Below are 19,123 nucleotides of genomic sequence, written 5' to 3' on the forward strand. Positions count from 1 at the left end.
TTCCTCCTTCTCGGCAGCGAGCCGGGCGGCGGCTGTAGCTTCTCCCCCACAGCAGCCGGCACGACTCAGCGTCGGCTTCCGCTGCCTGGCGAAGGGCTGCGCCCCAGTTGGAGGCTCCCTACGTCGCCCATGCCGCCCACGTGGCGCCGCTGGCGCTGAGCGCTCCTCCATCCCCGCCGCGGGGCTGCTCTCGGGAAGGCGGGCGCCGCCGGCTGGCCGGAGCCCGCAGCGATGCCGGTCGCCGCCCGCTCAGCGCCCCGCGGGGCGCAGTCCGACGCCTGTTCCCTCGCCCCCGCCCGCCGGCGGGACCGCGGTGCCGCTACGCGCGGCGAGCAGAGCGGCGGCGAGCGGCCCCAGCCCCTCCGCCAGGCCGGCGAGGCGGGCCGGCGCGGCAGATGGGTGGCTTCTTCCGCCGCCCCCTTCCTGCCTGCCTTCTCCTCCTCCTCTCCGTCTCCCCCCGCCTCCGCCGCTGCCTCCTCCCCCGCTGCCGAGGCCGCCGCCGCCTCCACCTCCCCCTCGGGTGCTTGCCTCCTCCCGGCACCCCCCCGGACCCGCGCTCGCTCCCGCTCCGGCTTCCCCGGACTCGCCATGAGCGGCGGCGCCGCTCGCTTACCGCCGCCCCCCGCCCTCTGCCCGCCGCCGCCGCCCCTCCACGGGCCGAGCCTGTCGGAGTCGGGAGCGCGCAGCCAGGGCCGGGGTAGCCCCGCCGGCCACGGCGCAACCCGCGCCGCCCCGGGCGCCAGAGGCCCGCCGCCAGGTGAGCAGGAAAGGGACTCGGGGGGAGGGGGAGTAGCTGCGGGCGTCCTACCGCCGTCCGGCAGCGCAGCCGTCCTGGAGGGCCTCGAAGTTGTCCGCCGCAAGCGCCCGGAGTGGCGGCCGCCCCGGCGGGTCCGTCCCGGGTGGGGGGCGGGCAGCGAGGCGGACGGAGGAAAAACTCGGGCCGGTCACAGCAGAGCGAGGCGAGTCGCGGTGGCTGCCGACGGTCCGTGCGTCGCTCGGCCACCCGGGGGGTGCCCGCGGCCCCCCGCGCGTCGGTGGCCGGCGCGGCCATGGCTTTTTCCCCGCCGGTCGGGCTGCGGCGTTGTGAAGCGCGGGCCGCCCGCCGCGCTGGGGCTGGGGTGTCGCCTCCGGTCGTCGTGCAGCTGCCAGCGCTTCCCCGCCCTGCATTCCAGTCTGTTGGCCGCCGGTGCAGCCGGAGGGGCTACGCTGCGCTGGGCGTCGGTGATTGCTCGCCCTCGCGGCGGCGGTGGCCGCGTCTCATGCGAGGCTTTGGCGTGCCCTCAGCAGCGCCGGGGCCTGGCCGCTGCTGCCCGCCTACCCTCCTCCCTACAGCGGCCGCCTGCCTGCAGCTTGCCCTCGGGCTCCGCGGGACGCCCGCTGTGCCAGCGCTCCTGAGAGGTTTTAGGGCGGGCGGGGGCATGTGTCTGTGTCCCTGAATCAGGCGCTGCCTCTCGCAGCCCGCTGCCCGTATCTGTGGAGATTTACGGCTTACAGTGGCAGGCCACTTCAAGTTGCTGCGTGTAGCTCCAAAATGCTGCGTCTGTGGGAGCCGCGGTTGAGTGCCTTCAGGGCCCCCAACAGCTGCCCTTGAAACGTGTTCTTGAGTTTTCTGTTAGAAACAGCCAGGAGCAGAGTCTGTCTTCGGAACTGGTTTTGGGCATTTCAGGACTGAGGTCCCAACATCTGGGTTGATGTGCTTATTGTCAAACAGCAGAGCAGCTTCCGGAGACTGCAGTGGAGTTTCCCACGTGCTTAAATTTAAACGAGTGTCTGTGGTTTCAGGACTGGGGCCTTAGATGTTCTTCTAAGCTGTTGTTTGTGAATGGCAGCAAGAATGAAACTGTTTATGTGTATATGAAGTTAGTAATTAGGAATTAGCATGGGAGAAGGGCAGAAAACAAGACATCATTTTTTGGGCCTGGAGGGTGAAGAAATAAGATATCTAATTAGTCTTTTCTTAGAACATATTTTTAGTGGTGCTCAACTTGGATGATTTACAGGAGTCTGTAGTATGGGTGTTTATACTGATGGAAATCTTGCTCTGAAATGAAGTAGGTTTTATAGATAAGTTCTTCCTGAAATTTGTGGTTGACAGTATATTAAAGGATTCCTGTGCAGAAAGTTGAGGAAGAACTTGAGTTTTTGCCTTTGAATTGTATTACATAGCTGAAAAATAGCTTTTCCTATGTGCTGAGACCACGCAGCACATGGGGAAGATCAGTCTCTCCTGTCTAGCTATTTGGGCCTTCCAAATAAAATCTATATGAGAAAAATGTTCTTCCAATACAGGTCATCTGGAAATTGAGGTTTTACCTGATGAAACTGTATTTCAACTTTTTGTTTTAAAATTGCTTGGACATTCTTGATGTAGATGGTAACCTTATCTTCAAGCTTGATCTCAAAACCTCTCCTAACTTTCCCATGCTCTTAACAGTCCGATAGACAAGTTGACCTAGTATGCTACTATTGGGAGATAAAATATTTTGTGTTTCCCATGATTTGGAAAATCTTGGTAGCCAAAAGAACTATAACTCTTATCATATAATGAATTCATCACAGGCCTAGCGTACAAAGACCTTACTGTTGCATTGGGGAATGCTGAGCTTTTTTTTTTTTTCTCCAAAGGAAGAGACTTTCTGGGTCTGTCCTGAAGTTTTAGTATTCACTAGCAGAGATCCTGTTCTTAAAAGTCCTGTGCTTAATGGTAACTGGAGTAGTCAGAAACAGTTTGCTTAAAAGACCTCTTGCAGATGCCCAAGTTAAAATCATTTAAGTTTTACAATATGCTTAAGTCACAGTAGCAGATGAATGTTTGTTGTTAGTCATGATCTCAAAAATACATAAAATATTTTCATGTAGTATGATCTGATTCATCTTCTAATTTTGAGATAACATGTCATAATTTGCAGACAAATCCAGGAGATTTCTAGATTGGGGATGAGAAATGTGTTTCTTTTTCTCCAAAGGGAAGGACTGGTGTTCTGACTTCGTTCTGTTTCATTCGAGTATTTGCCAACCAGAGGGAAAAATGATGCACCAAACTCTGGCGTCAGGGCCAAACTTGGATTGTTTTGCTGAGCTCTCTTAGTCGTGCTCTTGAAAGCAGTAGTGTCCTGTTGGTGGTCCTAATATATTAACTTTTGGTAAAAAACTGTATTGTGATCCAGTCTTCAAAAATTAGGGGTTAGTGAAATTACTGTAGTTTACAGGCAAGGTTGAGAGAATGTTTACTATTTCTTTACCCCCAGCAGAAAAACGTTTAGTGATGGCTGGTTCTTCGTTTTTTTGTTGTATTTTTCTCTCAAACAGTGTGTGTCAACAGAAGGGGAAGTCTCTATTCATGGCTGTCAAATTAGTGAAAGAATATTGGACTAGAAAATGCTGCTCTGAAGAGCTGATTCTTTGTTTAATTCGGGAAATTGATCCTGATCATAAGAGGCACTGTACCTTCCCTGAAGTACTTTGCCTCTGCTGGGGTACATGGCATCTTCTCAGTGAAAAAGAGAAACCCGCGTACAGGCAACATTGTCAGCTAGGAAGAGAAAAGGGTGTCCGTAGTGGTAATTCTTAGACCTGTTCAGCTTCACTTAGTTTGTAAGGTCTATATTAACATTCTCAGGTTTGCAGCATTTGGAAAGGAAAGATGGCTATTGAAAGTTGGGGTGTAGTTAAGATACTGGTGTGATGTCTGTAGCTGGTGAAAGCAGCTTTTCTCTTAAACATCTTTTTATGCATATCAGCCTTTTGGATGTCATCTGGTAAACTTCGCTAAATTTAATTGATGTTGCTTTCCCTCCTTATGTTGCAAAGTCTTTAGTTAGAATAACTTTAAAACTAAAATTATTGTTTAAGATGCACATGAGGCTAAGTTATCTAGGCAGATAACTAGGCATCTGCTAAATCTTTCAGTTCGGAGAAGCTGAAACTGCTGATGAAAGGATGAGTGCCAGTTTTCAAACATGCGTAACTGCGAAATGTGAGGGGATGGACTTGCTTGTAGAGATGGTACTAGTGTGTCGATTAAGGGCAGTAGAAAGCTGTTTGAATTCATAGTGATTCTCCCTAATGCTGTATATGCTAAGCAGTTGTAATATAAGTACTAAAACTCCTTGTATGTTCATATCAGCATGTGTAAGCTTTTGTGCCTTTAGCAGTTGTGCATAGTTACACCATCTATGCATCATATATGTGGTTTTGCTCTCAAACTGGAAAGCAGTTACTGTTGCTTTACAGCGAGTGTCACACTTAATTCTGGCATGCCTGGAGATAGATGTGAGTTTTCTGATTTATGTCACGGTGATGCCTTAGCAGCTTTATAACCGTGTAAAATAAAGCAAGGTGGAAAGGTAACTTCTTAGTAAGAACAAGTCAAGCACGTTCAATGTGTGGATGGTTTTCAAGAGCTGCGATTGATTTTGATAGATTAAAAACAAACAAACAAAAACCCCAAACTGGAAGCTAGCATTGCAGCACCTGTATTTGAATTTGGTTGAAGTGTGATGTTCATAAGTAAAGAAGTGGCTTGGTGGTACTTCCTGGGTAGAATTGCCACAATATTATAAACCTGTTACTGTGCATGTTTGTTGGGTAGAACTAACCTGTCTCGGACAGTAGATTGTAATTGCCTTTAGTATCTCGGAATTATTATAATGTTGGAGTGTTGTTTTTGCTAACTTTGGATTATAAGGCTTTGTTTTTTACATAAAGTAGTTGTACTCTGAATAGATTCTAGTAATCATGGAATTAATGTTAGCAGACATACATTGAATGTTTATTTCAAGAAGTCAGTTATAACAGAAATGAGTTGCGTATTTATGGGATTAATTTGGGAAATAAATGCAAATGTACTTCCTTAACAATTATTTTCACATAATGTACATTCATTTTAAGTCATTCTCTGTGACTCCTCTATCACTTTACTTTCTTTTTCACTTTGACTTTCTTTGGTAAATTAATATGTAGTGCTTATATGAACTAGAAATGATAATTTTATGGCCTGAAAATGTTCTATGCCATAATGGTACTGTCTGAAGTTATTTTGGAATATGCTTTTTAGGTGCCAGCACCAACCAGCTCAAGTGAATACTAGCAAATGTTGATGTTTCCCCCCCGACATAAGTATTTAAAGATAGTGTGAAACTAAGATAAATGTATTTTAAAGAAAATTAATAAAATAAAATTAATATGCAGATCTTTTAATTGTAGTTCTTGCAGTGCAAACAACTTTATCCTCACTTATACTGGCATATTTCAAATGTCAAATATGCAGGAGCACAGGAATGAAAAATTCCGAGTTGTCTCTATGGTACAAATTTCAGTTTAAAACAGGAAAAAGACCAGAGGTAAGCATTTAATTCTGAATTATCCCCTGCTTTGCAACATCTGCTTCTGAAATAATCTAAATTATCCTTTTGGTCTAATCCATCAAGATACTGATAATTGTCAGTATCTGTTGATTTGAACTGGATGACCTACTGGAACTGATCCGTCAGCTGTCAGAAGGACTGTGATTTTGTGGGGCTTCACAGAAAAATGTAATACAGAGCTGCAATGTAGCTGGCAATTGATTTGGTTTGTAAACTCACCTGTCTTTTGTTAGCTACTCCCTTGGCTAAAAATTGTTAATTGCCTAGAAAATGGGGCAGAGATTAATTTTCATTAAGAGGGGAGGTGTTAGGTGTGGGTTTGTGTTGATTTTTCTACTGGTGTCACTCCACGAGCATTAGTGAAGATGGCATGGATTTGCAGCTGAAAAGCAATTTAGGTCTGACCCTTGTACAGCTTTTGGTTAGGGTTTGTCTGATTTTGAAACTGATTATCTCAGTTAAAGTAACTAATAACAGATAATTGATGATTCAATGTGCAGTACAGTCTCGGTTCAAAGAAAAGGAATGTCACAAAAAATTACAGGTATACGTATATATGTGTGTGTGTGTGCGTATTAGCTTGGTTCATGTCCTAACAGTTCCCCCTTACGTCTGCATGATTTTTCTGTATTTAATTACAATGCTATAACATCTGCATTTTCATTTTACTGCAGAAAAAAAGTTAGACAGCAGGGTGGATTTTTTACTCTCATTGCTTCACCCATGCTTTCAGATGGGTGTAGAGATTGAAAAGTCAACACTCTTCTCAACATAGTTTGAGAAGTATGTTTGCCTTGTCACAACAAGGTTAAAATGAGAAATAGCTTTAAAGAATATTAATAAACATGATTGTGAATCCTCAGAAAAGCTGTGCTCAATTAAAAATTTATTTTTTCCCCTTGCCTTTTTATATTTAGTTTTGTTGCTTATACAGCCCTTTTTTCACCCACAAATTATCTTGGCAAAATGAAATCCTCATGTGCACAGAATGTTTTTGAGCCATGTTTTTTTCCTGAGAAATCTAGGCTTTAAATCTTTTTCAACCAATAGCATTGCAGCTTTTTTTGTTAGTCCTTGCACCTTAGGTATTTTAAGTGGTCTCTCATATGGCATCTGCTTCATATCAGAAGTTCAGATGGAGATGTGTCATCTGAACATAAGAGTTGTCAGGGTTAATGTGATGCAAGATGTGGATGGGTGTTGTGGTTTAACCCCAGCCAGCAACTAAGGACCACACAGCCGCTCACTCACTCCCTCCCCCAACCCCGGTGGGATGGGGGAGAGAATTGGAAGGGTAAAAGGGAGAAAACTCAGGGGTTGAGATAGGAACAGTTTAATAATTGAAGCAAAATAAAATAGAATAGTAGTAATAGTAGTAGTGATAATAATAATAATATACAAAGCAAGTGATACGCTATGCAATTGCTCACCACCCACCGACTGATGCCCAGCATGTTCCCAAGCAGTGATTGCTGCCCCCTGGCCAACTTCCTCCAGCTTATATACTGAGCATGATGTCATATGGTATGGAATAGCCCTTTGGCCAGTCTGGGTCAGCTGTCCTGGCTGTGCCCCCTCCCAGCTTCTTGTGCACCTGGCAGAGCATGGGAAGCTGAAAAGTCCTTGACTAGTATAAGCACTACTTAGCAACAACCAAAACATCAGTGTGTTATCAACATTATTCTCATCCTAAATCCAAAACACAGCACTATACCAGCTACTAGGAAGAAAATTAACTATCCCAGCTGAAACCAGGACAGGGGGATAACAAGATGTCAGAGCATCTTAGGAAGTTTGCAGTGGGAGCTCCCTTTGCATGAATATTTTAATATGGTGGTGCTGCTTTCTCCCACCTTTGTTTTTCTGGGTTTTGTTGTGTTTTTTGTTTGGTTTTTTTTTCTGTGGTGCTGGGTGTTTTGGGTTTTTTTTTACATCTTGTTGCATTCTTCTATGCTTGCTCTCTAAACGATTTTTTTCTTCTTTGTGTATGTGAAATACAATAAATGCTTGGTTGTTAGAATTCCTTGAATGGGAAAAGATTCTCCATCCTTGAGGGGAAAAATACTGTTGTTCTTGTGCTCTGATGGTTTAAAATAAAGCTTCCTTCTGGAAGTTACTTGATGTGTAATGTAGAGGAAAGAATGCATACTTTGCTTTATTTACGGAAAGATTCAGGAAGTGGTTTTTGAAATAGTAAGTCATAGGTATTTTCAGAATTATTTTAAGCAAGCACAATGTACAGTGCTTTTGTTTTTTGAGCTTCTCAAATGCACACATGTGCTCCAGATGTTCATTCTTAAAACACTCTTCCCTAGATCTTTCTCAGTGGAGAGCCTGGCATCCCCACTCAAGCTCCTGGGTTGTTGTTCCCGTTATCACTGGCATCATGTTTACGTTGAGCCTCTGCATCCTCCTTCTCATGTAGCCCTTTGCAGCCATGACGTATGAAAAAGTAACATCTGTGATCAGTTTGTTGGTGGTAAAGTGTGTCAAGACGTTTCTCTTAGTTTCTTGTGTAATGATGGGGGTTCTGCATCCACACAGATAATCTATGTTGCTTGCTGCGTCGTTCAACAGCTGGTGTGGTTTTCCTGGACGTGGGCTGTCATAACCACCAGCCTTCAATGAAACATTGTAGTATTTCAGAGCTCACAACTCTAAGCGTTTGGGCTTGGTCACCATCATCTGGGACAATCCCAAACGGGAAATTATAATCTTAAAAGGAGACATTCTCCATCACTTTAATTGAAAAAAAAAATCAGAAAAGCTTACTTAAGTCTTTCATTGAATTTTTGTTCTTTTGTATAATGTGCACAACTGTAGCACAAGGGTATGCAGCCAGTATCGCAAAGAACATTACTCACACTGTTAAAGAGTGTTTATAATTGGTTTTGATATCCCTTATGAATAAGGGAATTGCACTTTTTCCTGTAATACTACTGATCTGTGCTCCAGGGCACATTTTTTTGAAGGAGGGCAGGAGGAAGGTTGTTAGTTGTTATATATTTTCTGCCAGTCTATATATTGAGGAGTAAAGTATGAATTCTGTGAATCTTATTAAAATGCTGCATACTTGGAAAATTGCCTGTTAGGAAGACTACCCTTAAATAGTTTAAAAATTGCTAAAAGCCATACACAGTATTTGTTCTCATGACTTCTATTTGTATGAGAGCCTGGGGAGTGGCTATTAAACCACAAACCGTGGCTAGTAATGTTAACTGTGTGTATAAAGCACTTGAGTCTGTTGGAGAATACATGGAACAGCACGAGTACTGTATGATTGAACCTGCACCAAGAAACTGCAGCATACAGTTTGAAAACGTTTCTGCATGTTTTTTCAGCACAGCTGAAAGTTATCCCCTCTTTATCTTTTGCTGCTTTGCACCTGGCTTATGTTCAAATTCCAGAGTGAAAACATGAGAGATTTACATTTACTATCTGCTTGGGTTCCTGCTCTGTGAAGATTTGTTTTTTAGACACATGGGTACTTCTGCTTTCATTAAGAGCATGTGCAAATGTTTGCAGAACCTGAATTGCAGTGGTTTTGTTTTTTCCCGCCTACAGGTCGACGTTTTTAAGTGAATTTTTTTTTTCTCCTTGAAAGCATGTTTATCTACCTGTTTTTAGTGTGTGCAGGCCTTCTGTATAGATCTTCTGCATGGCATTACTTTTTTCCTGTTTGTAAGTTGATATGGCAGCAAGCCAAGCAGGAGTAAGCAGTAGCTTTAGGAAAGAATTTTCATGCAGATTTAGTAGTAGGTTATTGAGCCTTTTGGCTCAGAAACCCCAGAGTTTATGATCCTTGTGGTTTGTGTGTGTTTTTGAGCAATATTACATAAAGTGTTTATGATATGATCTGAAAATTGCTTTTGCAGATGATTTTGGAGGTTGGATACAGTTTAGACTTCTGGGCAGTTTCAGAAATTCCTTATGATTTTTGGAGGCTTGTGAGTGAAGGGTTTTAGCCTCTGGTATGAGAAGTGTATTGAAACTTAAGAAATCTGTGGCTGTGCTTGTAAAGAAGTAAAGCAGCAAACTGTGGTACGTGCTACAGTGGTGTATTTCAAGAAACCGGGAGTCAAGATATATTTGATGTTGTTCTTCATAGGTGTCTGTTGAGTTGGACTGAAAAAGTGAGGAGACACATGCAGAAAAATATCACTTTCTTCATTAAAACTTAATTTTATTTTTAAAACATTGGCAGTCTCTTATGCCCATAGGGTCTTTAACTTGCTGACTGTGTAATATTTTAGTTGGTCATCCATGATGCTAAGCCATAGAAGTGTGTATATAAATCCTTTTTTAAACCAATAATCTGCAACAGTTTTGGATTAATGAAATGTTGAATAGATTTATTTTTCTCTTCCTAATTTTAAATTAGTCTAAGGGTGGGAAAATTTGGTCATCCTGAATGACCCCGAGTTCAGTGGTTGAGTCAGTTACGTTCTGAAACCTGCACTGGAGTTCTGAGGAGAAAATGTTTAGACAGTCCGTAAATTCATAACATGCTGGTGAGCGCCTAGTCTGGAAAAATGGATATTCTTTTCTTTTTATGAGAGGAGGGGAGAAGGAGATGGGACATAAATCTTACTGATCCTGCTTTTATGCAGTGAGATACAAAAAGTGCTAATAATGAAGAATTTGAACACTGAGGAAAAATAACTTGAAGGATTTGTTGCATTTTGGCTGCTTTTTTTAAAAAGGACATAGTAAACATGAGGGATTACGGAAGAGCTATGAAAGTGGTAAATATGGTAAAAATGTTATGACAACAGTAACTAAGATGGTGTCACTTTACAAACTTAAAAAAACCCCCACCTATTACTGAACAACATATCTGTCTGGTGGAATAGTGGTTGTCCAGCTAGTTCACAGATTACACCATACTGTGGGGACCAGTCAGTATGCTGGGGGGGGCAGGTGTGCTATTCAGAGGGATCTTGACAGGCTGGAGAATTGGAGACCTCATGGCATTCAACAGAGGGAAGTGCAAAGTCTTGCACTGGGGCAGAATAACTGCGTGCAAAAGGTCAGGTAAGGGGCTGAACGGGTGGGTAGCAGCTCTGCTGCAAAGGCATATATTGAGTTAGTGGAGTGAGCTTGCTTGAGAACACCAAGACGATGTAGGGGCTGGAGCGTGTGACCTATGAGGAGAGGTAGAGGGAACTGGGGTTGCACAGCATGGTGAAGAGATGGCTCAGGGAAGATCTCAATGCTGTCTACCTTTCTCTCACAGGAGGATGCAGAAAAGACAGAGCCAGACTCTTGCATGCTGGTAGGGCAAGCAGCTGGGAATAGGACTTGGGCTGGAACATGTGAATTTCTGGTCAGATATTAGGAATAATTTTTTTCACCCTGTAGGTGGTCAAGCACTGGAGCAGAGAACTGGAGATGTTATGGAATTTACAACTTTGGAGATGTTCAAAACTTAGCCAGACAAGGCGCTGGATAGTCTGCTCTAAATTGGCCTGCTGTGAGCAGGGGGATCGGATTAAGTGACCTCCAGCAGTGTCTCTCAACCTGAATAGCTCTGTATGATGCTGTAGTGAGCATGTTACCCTTGGCTTGGGGATGCGCGCTTCAGGCATCATAAATAGAGAAGTAACAGTAATTTGGGACTGTTTTAGTTGCAGATGGTCAGATGTGATGGTGAGAACTCAGTTTTCTTAGGCATACAATTGTCACCTCTGTGTGTAAGATTTTTTTTTTCCAACCTTGATTTTTTCACCATGAGCATCTTAACATGCTTCCTCCCCACACACCTAAAAATACCTTTTGCTATGGGTATTTTGTGTATAAATGCTTTTGGGTAAACCATCAATAGCTGTTTGTATTTAAAGGAGTGCTGAAGGCAGAGCTACGTTTCTGCCTCTCTTCAACCCTTTTTCCTAACTTGTTTGCTTGCTGGTTTATGTACAAGCGGTCTGTTTTCTTCTGACAGACAAAAGTGTGCACTTGAATTTTTATTTTTTTCACTCTTAGAGGTGTAGGGGATGTTGAGTCTTGTCTTTGCTGTCGTACTTGGTACACTTTCTTAGAAGATGCCAGATAAATGAATTGAGAGATGTGTTGTTCAGTAACGGGTGGGTTTTTTCCAAGCTTGTAGGCTATGTGAGTAAAATACATACAAATAAAGAAAAAAAAAAGATATTCACTGATGTATTTTCATCTTTTTCTATTAGTCTTTACAAACAATATTTATGATGTGATGAGTCTACTAGATCATAAATCTTCTACTGTATTTTTAAAGAAAAATGGTACAAACAAGGGTTCAGTCAGTAACACAAAATATGAGCATGGCAGAAAATAAGCAAAGAGCAAAAAACTGTGGTATGTGACCTCCTCAGGTTGCTTTCCCATGTAAATGTGAAGTTGGCATTCTATGTAAAGCTTTCATGCTTGTTCGTTTAGTCCTGTTTCTGTGTAAATAGCTTCTGAGTTGAGGGAGGCTTTTTCATTTCTTCAAAAGAATTGTAAGAAATCACTGGTTAAGCAGCAGAGAAATCAGTCTGCCCCCTGAAGAAAACACTATGAAGGGAGCTGATGCTGTTCTGTTTGGCTTACCCATGGACGTAGGTAGTTGCTGGACAGTTAGCCAGTGATTTGCTTCCAAACAGCTGCAGTGTGTAGTCTCTCTTACAGGGACACAGGAAAGAATGGAGGGTATCAAAGACTAGGAAAACCAAAGGAATTGCAGGGAACAGGAATTGTAAGGATTTGGAGGGGAGCTGAGTTACTGCAGGGAAGGAACATAAAAATACATAACAAAAATCCATGAAAACCAGTTTTTGTGAATTCTGCTGCTCATGTAACTACAGATTTCTTTTGAGGATCACTCTTAAAACATGTCATAAAAGAGAATTTTCAAAGTAAACGAGTTGCCCATATTGTTATGGACTTGTTTAATGTGAATTAACTGAAGCGTCATCTGTATCTCCTGTTAACCAGCTGCACTGAGCCTGTGTGGCAAAGCGGGTAGTGAGGCCAAAAGAGGATGCCAGAATTTTCTGGAGTTCCTGAGTCTCCGGTTAGATTGGGGCAAAAGTGGCCTTAAAGCAAAACCTTGTGCCATTTGTTTCATTTATTATTCTTTAATGTTATGTTTCCGTGTTAGGTCAAGTGTTTTGTTTCCTATCAATTACTTTTTGGATGCTGCATTTTCTGTTTGGGACTGATATCCCAAAGAGACAAGCATTTCTAGTGGCTTAGTTCTTCCTTACCTTTGTGTTTCTCCCTTTTCTGCTGTTTTACCCTTTTGTTTTTTTTCCTCAAGTTTAATAGTGGCAAAAAGAGGAGTAGCAAAGAAGTCTAATAGTTTGCATCAGAAGGCAAAACATAGGAAATGATTCTATCATTGTACAAGGCTGTAGAAGAGCTTTGTTTTCAAGGCACCATGTATAGTTTAGGAGGCCTTCTATGTCTCTAGGGATTTTCAAATTAAGGCAGATTGTCCAGCAAAGAGATAGCAAAATGATTGCCTACTGAACTATTTTTGATTTTGATCTTCTGAAGATCTTGAACTTACACAATTTGGAGAAGAAATGCTGGCTAAGGTTTATTGCATCTCTGTACAGTGAGGGCCTAGAATAACCACTAAAGATTTTATGATCTCTGTAGACAGCAATAGGTGAAAATATTTAAATACTTCTTAGTACAGTTGGGATGGCTGTTGTTGAATGTCTGTGTACTGACATGGTCTGATATTTATTATCCAGCATCTTTGGAGTTACTGCTTAGGGTTTGTCTGTGCTAGAAAGTTATGCTATGCTAACTTGGTAACTGTTGCTAAAGCAGTAAAGGTGGTCCTCTCGGAAATGAAAGTGACCAAATTGCTCATTCTGGGAGAGTTTGTCCTATTCTGAGAAGGGTAAGTTATCAATAAGAACATTTTGGCCTGATAACCCCATTGTTCCTGGGTTATAGACACAGGTTTATGCCTTTATCTTGCTTTGCCTAACTTTTCCTGTCTTGGTTTTGTTGCTCCTTGTGTTCACAAATTTTGTGCTCCTGTCAGCTCATTTGACAAATCATGCTGGAGCTTCCCGGATTAATCTCATGGCTTTCCAGGCTTTTTCCTTGCTTTTGCTACCTCCCAACACAATTAAGCTTGTCTTTTTCAAGGCTCTTGCTGAAAGAACAAATTTTGAAGTGTAATAAAAATACTTTGGTGGGCTGAATTGCACTCCTTGAAGATTATTATGTTCAGCATTCTTGTGGCCACTGGAACTGTCTATGTTATCATAGGAGCAGTGGCATCAAAATGGGAGAGCTATCACATAGCCTCAGGAGAGGGGAAACCGGGACATGTGGGTATCTGCATCCAGTGCTGTCCAGAGGTCTCAATGGAAAATACAGTTAGCAGGCTAAGGTTGAAGAAACACCTCTGGGAGACATGTTTCTGGGATATGAAAGTGATTCTGAGCTCTGTCAGAACAAAATACTGTCTTGCTCCAACTGCTTGGATTCCCTGTGAGGATTTTGTATGAGAACTGGCAAAACTGGGCTTAGAACTTTGTTTTTATGATATTAACAAGGAAGGCTTTTGCACATGAAGCAAACTGCTATTGTTATGAATTTATGACTCACAAAAAGAAGGGGAAGTGGATCTTCGTTGATGTATACATATAAAAAAAAATGTGGCAGCCTGATCTCTGGTTATGTCTGAACTCCTGGAGTTTTGCTCTGGATATGGCATATTTTGCGTTGTAAAAACTTGGGTAGTGAGAGCTTGAATTCTAAGTTTACTCATCGTGCAATGGAGATGTTACTTTACAGAAAACATTGTGAAACAGAGCAGATGCAGGCAGGGTTTTCAGGAGCAGATTTGCTCTACTGCCTCCAGAAGTGTAGGCATAATTCTCATCATCAACCGTGAACACTCATGCTTCAACTTTGCAAACTGAATATCATGAAAACAGAATTAATCTGTGATCTATTGGTCTGTGTTTGTTGATTTCACTGTTTATGCCTATGTTAAAGGAGGCATATGTGCTCTTGTAGTGTGAGGTCTGTATTTGGAAAGGGGGAGGTAAGAGACATCATTCCTGTAAACGTCCAAAAGTCCAGTGGCTGATCTTCATTACCAGAGAGGCAGGCTACTAGAAGGCTTCCTTTGGCTTTTGGAGATGACCCAGAGGCTGTTGAAGTAGGTGCAGCCCTGAGAAAAGGGTAGTGGGCTGAAAGATGGATATCTCACAAGTCACAAGTTCATTATTCATTCTAAGTCTTCCTTAAATATAATTACGTTTCTGTTGAATGTTCTTCATTTTCCCACTTGCTGTTATTACTGTTATTAGCATACTGATGCTCTCAAAGAAGGGTTGAGAGTTCAAAACATGCACAACTGGTGATAAATCCAGTGTCTTAGGTTCTAACACTCTTTTGCCTTGCATATTTTGAGTTGTTTGTTTGCTGCTAGAGACAAACACTCCATGCATGTGGGAATGCTCACAGGCAGGCACACAAACTTACATACCTCAATATCTAAAACAGTCACCTCTGTATCTCTTAAAAAGATCTACAGTTAAGCGGTGGTCACGTTCCTTGACTTCTAATTGCCTCAGTGTATTATTTAATGTATAAAAAGATGTACTGCTGAGGAGGAAATTGGCTCTATGGCATCCTAGATTTATGTGTGTTGAATGCATTGTAAACTTCATGGGGTTCTTTTGTGAAACTGTCTACAATATGTAACTCTACTAGCTAATGACTTGTTCTTGGGGCTGGCTGAGTTGGATACTTAGATACTTCTCTTCCAGTTCTACATGCTACTTCATGAGATCTTGGCTTCAACTGAAATATGCTTAAAAGTAAACTAGACTATATATATGTTTTTAAATCTGTGTATATATGGTATGCGTAAATCTGAGAGCCCTCTTTTCTGCATTGGATAGAGGTATGCCTTCATTAAAAGCAGAAGTGGTAATATGTTCAGTCGTATAAAGATACTGGTAATAGCAATCCCTATCAGAAGGAATTAGTCACTTGAAATGACCACATAGACTGGGTATAATTGCAGTAACTTGCCTACTTTCTCAAAGTTTTCATGTATCTAGTAGAGTTTGAACTCAAATGGTATTTTTGCTGTTAAGCTGCTAGATGAACAACTGAAAACTGCTGAGCTACGTGGATGTGTCACAAGTACTAGCTGACGTGCATCTGTGTTGCTGCTTTTGCTTTCAGATATTACCATGAGTATCAGTTGGAGCACAAGGAGCTATGGTAATAGGAGTGTTTGGGAGAGCTGGGTCTTGTTTACTTGAGAAAGGTAAGAGTGTGATGGGATTGTGGGAACTCCTGATGGAACAGAGTGAGAGTGGGTGATAACTAGGCAGGCAAGACCACCAGGAAATGAGATACTTTACTAAGTTCAAAGAAAAAATTATCAGAAGTTGAGAGTTGGCAACTACAGAGAAGGAGACACTAAGAAGTCCATTAGAAAGAAAAGTGACCTGGTTACTTCTGTAGCCTGTTACTGAATTAGGAGACAAGAAGAAAATTTCAGAGTGTAGTTCTTTTGCACAGAACATAAAAAATAAGAAACTATGGAAACTAAAATGAAATCCTGTGGAGAAAGAAGTTTACCATGTTGTAGTGAGTTAACTTTGGGTGGATGACAGGTGCTCACCGAGCTGCCCTATCACTCTCCCTCCTCAATGGGAACAGGGGAGAGAAAATACAACAAAAGGCCGAGATAAGGACAGGGAGATGACTCAGTAATTATGATCACAGGCAAACAGGCTCAGCTTGGGGAAATTAATTTAATTAATTGCCAATCAAAAGTCAGAATAGGATAATGAGAAATAAGAACAAATCTTAAAACACCTTCCCCCCACCCCTCCCTTCTTCCTGGGCTCAATTTCGCTCGGGACTCCTCTACCTCTTCCTTGTCCAGCTGCGCAGGTGGATGCGGAATCGGCATTACATGTTATTCATGTAGTTCATTACATGTTATCTCTGCCAGTCCTTCTTCCTCACGCTCTTGCCCTGCTCCAGCGTGGGGTCCCACCCATGGGAGACGGTCCTCCATGAACTTCTCCAACATGAGTCCTTCCCACAGGCTGCAGCTCTTCACAAACTGCTCTAGCATGGGACCTTTCCACAGGGTGCAGTCCTTCAGGAATGGACTGCTCCAGTGTGGGTCCCCCGTCGGGCCACAGGTCCTGCCAGAAGACCTGCACCAGTGTGGCCCCCTCTCCATGGGGCCACAAGTGCTGCCAGAAACCTGCTCCAGTGTGGGCTCTCCACGGGGTCACAACCTCCTTTGGGAATCCACCTGCTCTGGTGTGGGGTCCTGCATGGGCTGCAGGTGGATGTCTGCTCCACTGTTAACCTCCATGAGCTGCAGGGGGACAACCTGTTTCATCATGGTCTTCACCATGGTCTGCAGCAGAATCCCTACTCCGGTGCCTGGAACACGCCCTCCCCCTCCTTCTTCACTGACCTTGGTGTCTGCAGAGTTGTTTCATTCCTTTCTCATGGCTGCTATTGCACGGCAGTTTTTACAACTTCTTAGATATGTTATCACAGAGGCACTACCACTGTTGCTGATTGGCTCAGCTTTGGCCAGCGGTGGGTCTGTCTTGGAGCCAGCTGGCATTGGCTGCGTCAGACATAGGGGAAGCTTCTGGCATCTTCTCACAGAAGCCACCCCTGTAGCCCCCCGAATACCAAAACCTTGCCACATAAACCCAATAGAAGATGGCCTGAAATAAAGAAATCTGGAATTATTCACATAGGTAACCAATGCTGACAAACATTGCGTATCTGTATGTGCTTATCTCTGCTTTGACTACACAAGGAATTTGAGCTTGTAATTTTGTCACAATGCCAAGACAGGTGCTTGAAGAAGGAAACACAGCTACTTTCCGTAGTGTGTCCTACGGCAAGATAAGGTATATGAAGAGCTGGGTGAAAAAGCTAATGTAGGGGAGCAGAGTGGACTCAGCACCTTGTATTGTTTTGTGTGTGATTACTTATGACTTAAGCAGTTTGCTGTCTATAAAAGTTCTAGAGCTGAAAAGGGTAATATAGTTGACCACAAATGCAGGTTTTTTTGGGTTCCTCATCCTATAGCTTGCATCTAAAATTGAAAACGAGCTGCACAGCAGCCATTATTTTGAATAAAGAAATGTGTACATACAGAAGGACCTAGATAAAGGCTAAGAATCTGCTGATGTTCTCTAGATTACTCACTAGTCAGAAGTCTTAGGATACTGTATATACTTGTAAGTTTGCCATGGGGGAGTAGTCTGGAATTGTAAAGAAAACAAAACTATCGAATTCAAAATGAAATGCTAAACCAAAATGTTTTTGTGGTAGAGAGAGATTCATATATCATGTCTTTTGCTGAGCTGTTGGGGGATTTCAGATTTTTAACTTTACCCAGAAGGCTTCCAGAAAGTTGTGGGGTTTTTGTGGTGGTGGTGGTGGTTTGTTTGTTTGTTTTTTCCATACAGCAGAAAGAAAGCTACTGCAGGACTAACAAAGATGCAGAAATAATCCAGCCATATAAATGGAATGTAAACAGTAGAGTTCAGGCAGACCTGTGATTTGCCTTTAAAGCTACTTATGTGTGATCTGCTGCTCTGTCATTTGATAAAATTGCTGCACTTTGTCTATTTTTTTGTAAATGCAGTACCTAGATATTTGTGTGTATTTTTGCAAGAATCTTCTAAGTGGATTACATCTGTCTAAGACTTGTCTTGTGGTCAAATGTCAACAGCTGTGATGTTCAGAGCAAACTTCAGAAAGCAGTCACATCCATCACAATGACAGAGGGAGCTATGTTGTGTATTTTCATGTAAGGACAGAGGTCAGCAAGGTTGTTGATAGGAATAGAGAGTAATAAACTTTGCTCATCAATGAAACCATGTCTCTGGAAGAGTATATGGGGCTTGTGAGTAAGGAGGAAAGGGAAATGGCTTCTGTCCTTGTGCTTATAAGGAAGTGCTCCTTTCTGAGTAGCATTTGGTTTGCATACCAAGAAGAAATAATTAAGAACTCTTGTATTGTGAGGATCAGTTGGTGTTGCTCTAGGTGACCCATCTTGTATTTTGTACTATGCTGAAAATTGCCCCATTCTGAGCCTTTCCAAAGTCACGCAGATGCTATGGCTTATCTGAGACATCAGTATTGTTTGAAGAAAATTTTATCAAGTATGTTTGAAGGAATCAGTTTTTCACTGGAATGAGTGGGTGTGGGACCTTTTAATGAACTCTTAGGTAGGTGATCCTCCAGGAAGCTTTTACTGTGACTATGCACAGTCTCTTGAGAGTAAAGACAACTATCTGTAGTGTTTCAATACTGGGCAATCTCTTCCTTTGTACTGAGTGTGAGGCTGTGGGACCTTTGTGGAAAAATGGGGGAGGAAGGTGAAATCAGGACATGCTGGTTTGGGTTTGGTTCTTCTTCGAGTGTTTGACTGGCATTGGTTGCATAAAGGCAGATAAGGGACAGTTTTGTCTTTACAGAGTTCATAAAGAATTTGCTTTGTGTGTGTGTGCTTTCTCTAGTTCATGTCATAAAGCTCTGAATTAGGCATGCACCCCGTTACTAGCTGTCTAGAAACAGCATAAGGAATGTCCTAAAAACTAAGTTTCTAAGATCATAACTTCATGCACTGTTAAGCTGCAGCTGGAATAGCAGAAAAAGCTGCCCCTTATGACCTGGCTTCTGACCAGCTCCCTCCTAAGCTGGATGAATGAACTGCTGCAATTCAACACTAGCATTACGTCTTAACTGAGGTAAATCCCTTG

At 42.7% G+C, this 19,123-nt stretch overlaps 1 protein-coding gene across 7 annotated transcripts in view; it reads left to right on the top strand.

The window, feature by feature from the left end:
• The first annotated feature begins 204 nt into the window (after positions 1-204).
• The window catches only part of RNF38 (ring finger protein 38), a 124,732-nt gene continuing 105,813 nt past the window's right edge, over positions 205-19,123 (top strand). For 5 of the 7 annotated variants that reach the window (XR_015701096.1, XR_015701097.1, XM_087742602.1 and 2 more), the window contains exon 1: positions 205-757. Coding sequence is in view for 4 of the 7 variants with exons in the window: in XM_087742602.1 (XP_087598728.1) it covers positions 232-757 (526 nt within the window). In the remaining 3 variants the exon portion in view is untranslated. Of the gene's footprint in view, positions 758-15,548; positions 15,634-19,123 lie in introns of all 7 variants that reach the window. The other 2 variants (XM_087742605.1, XM_087742608.1) reach the window with 2 other exon arrangements.

This window comes from Nipponia nippon, unplaced genomic scaffold (assembly GCF_047370975.1).
Source record: "Nipponia nippon isolate SJK-2023a ecotype South Korea unplaced genomic scaffold, ASM4737097v1 scaffold_8, whole genome shotgun sequence".
NCBI lineage: Eukaryota > Metazoa > Chordata > Aves > Pelecaniformes > Threskiornithidae > Nipponia > Nipponia nippon.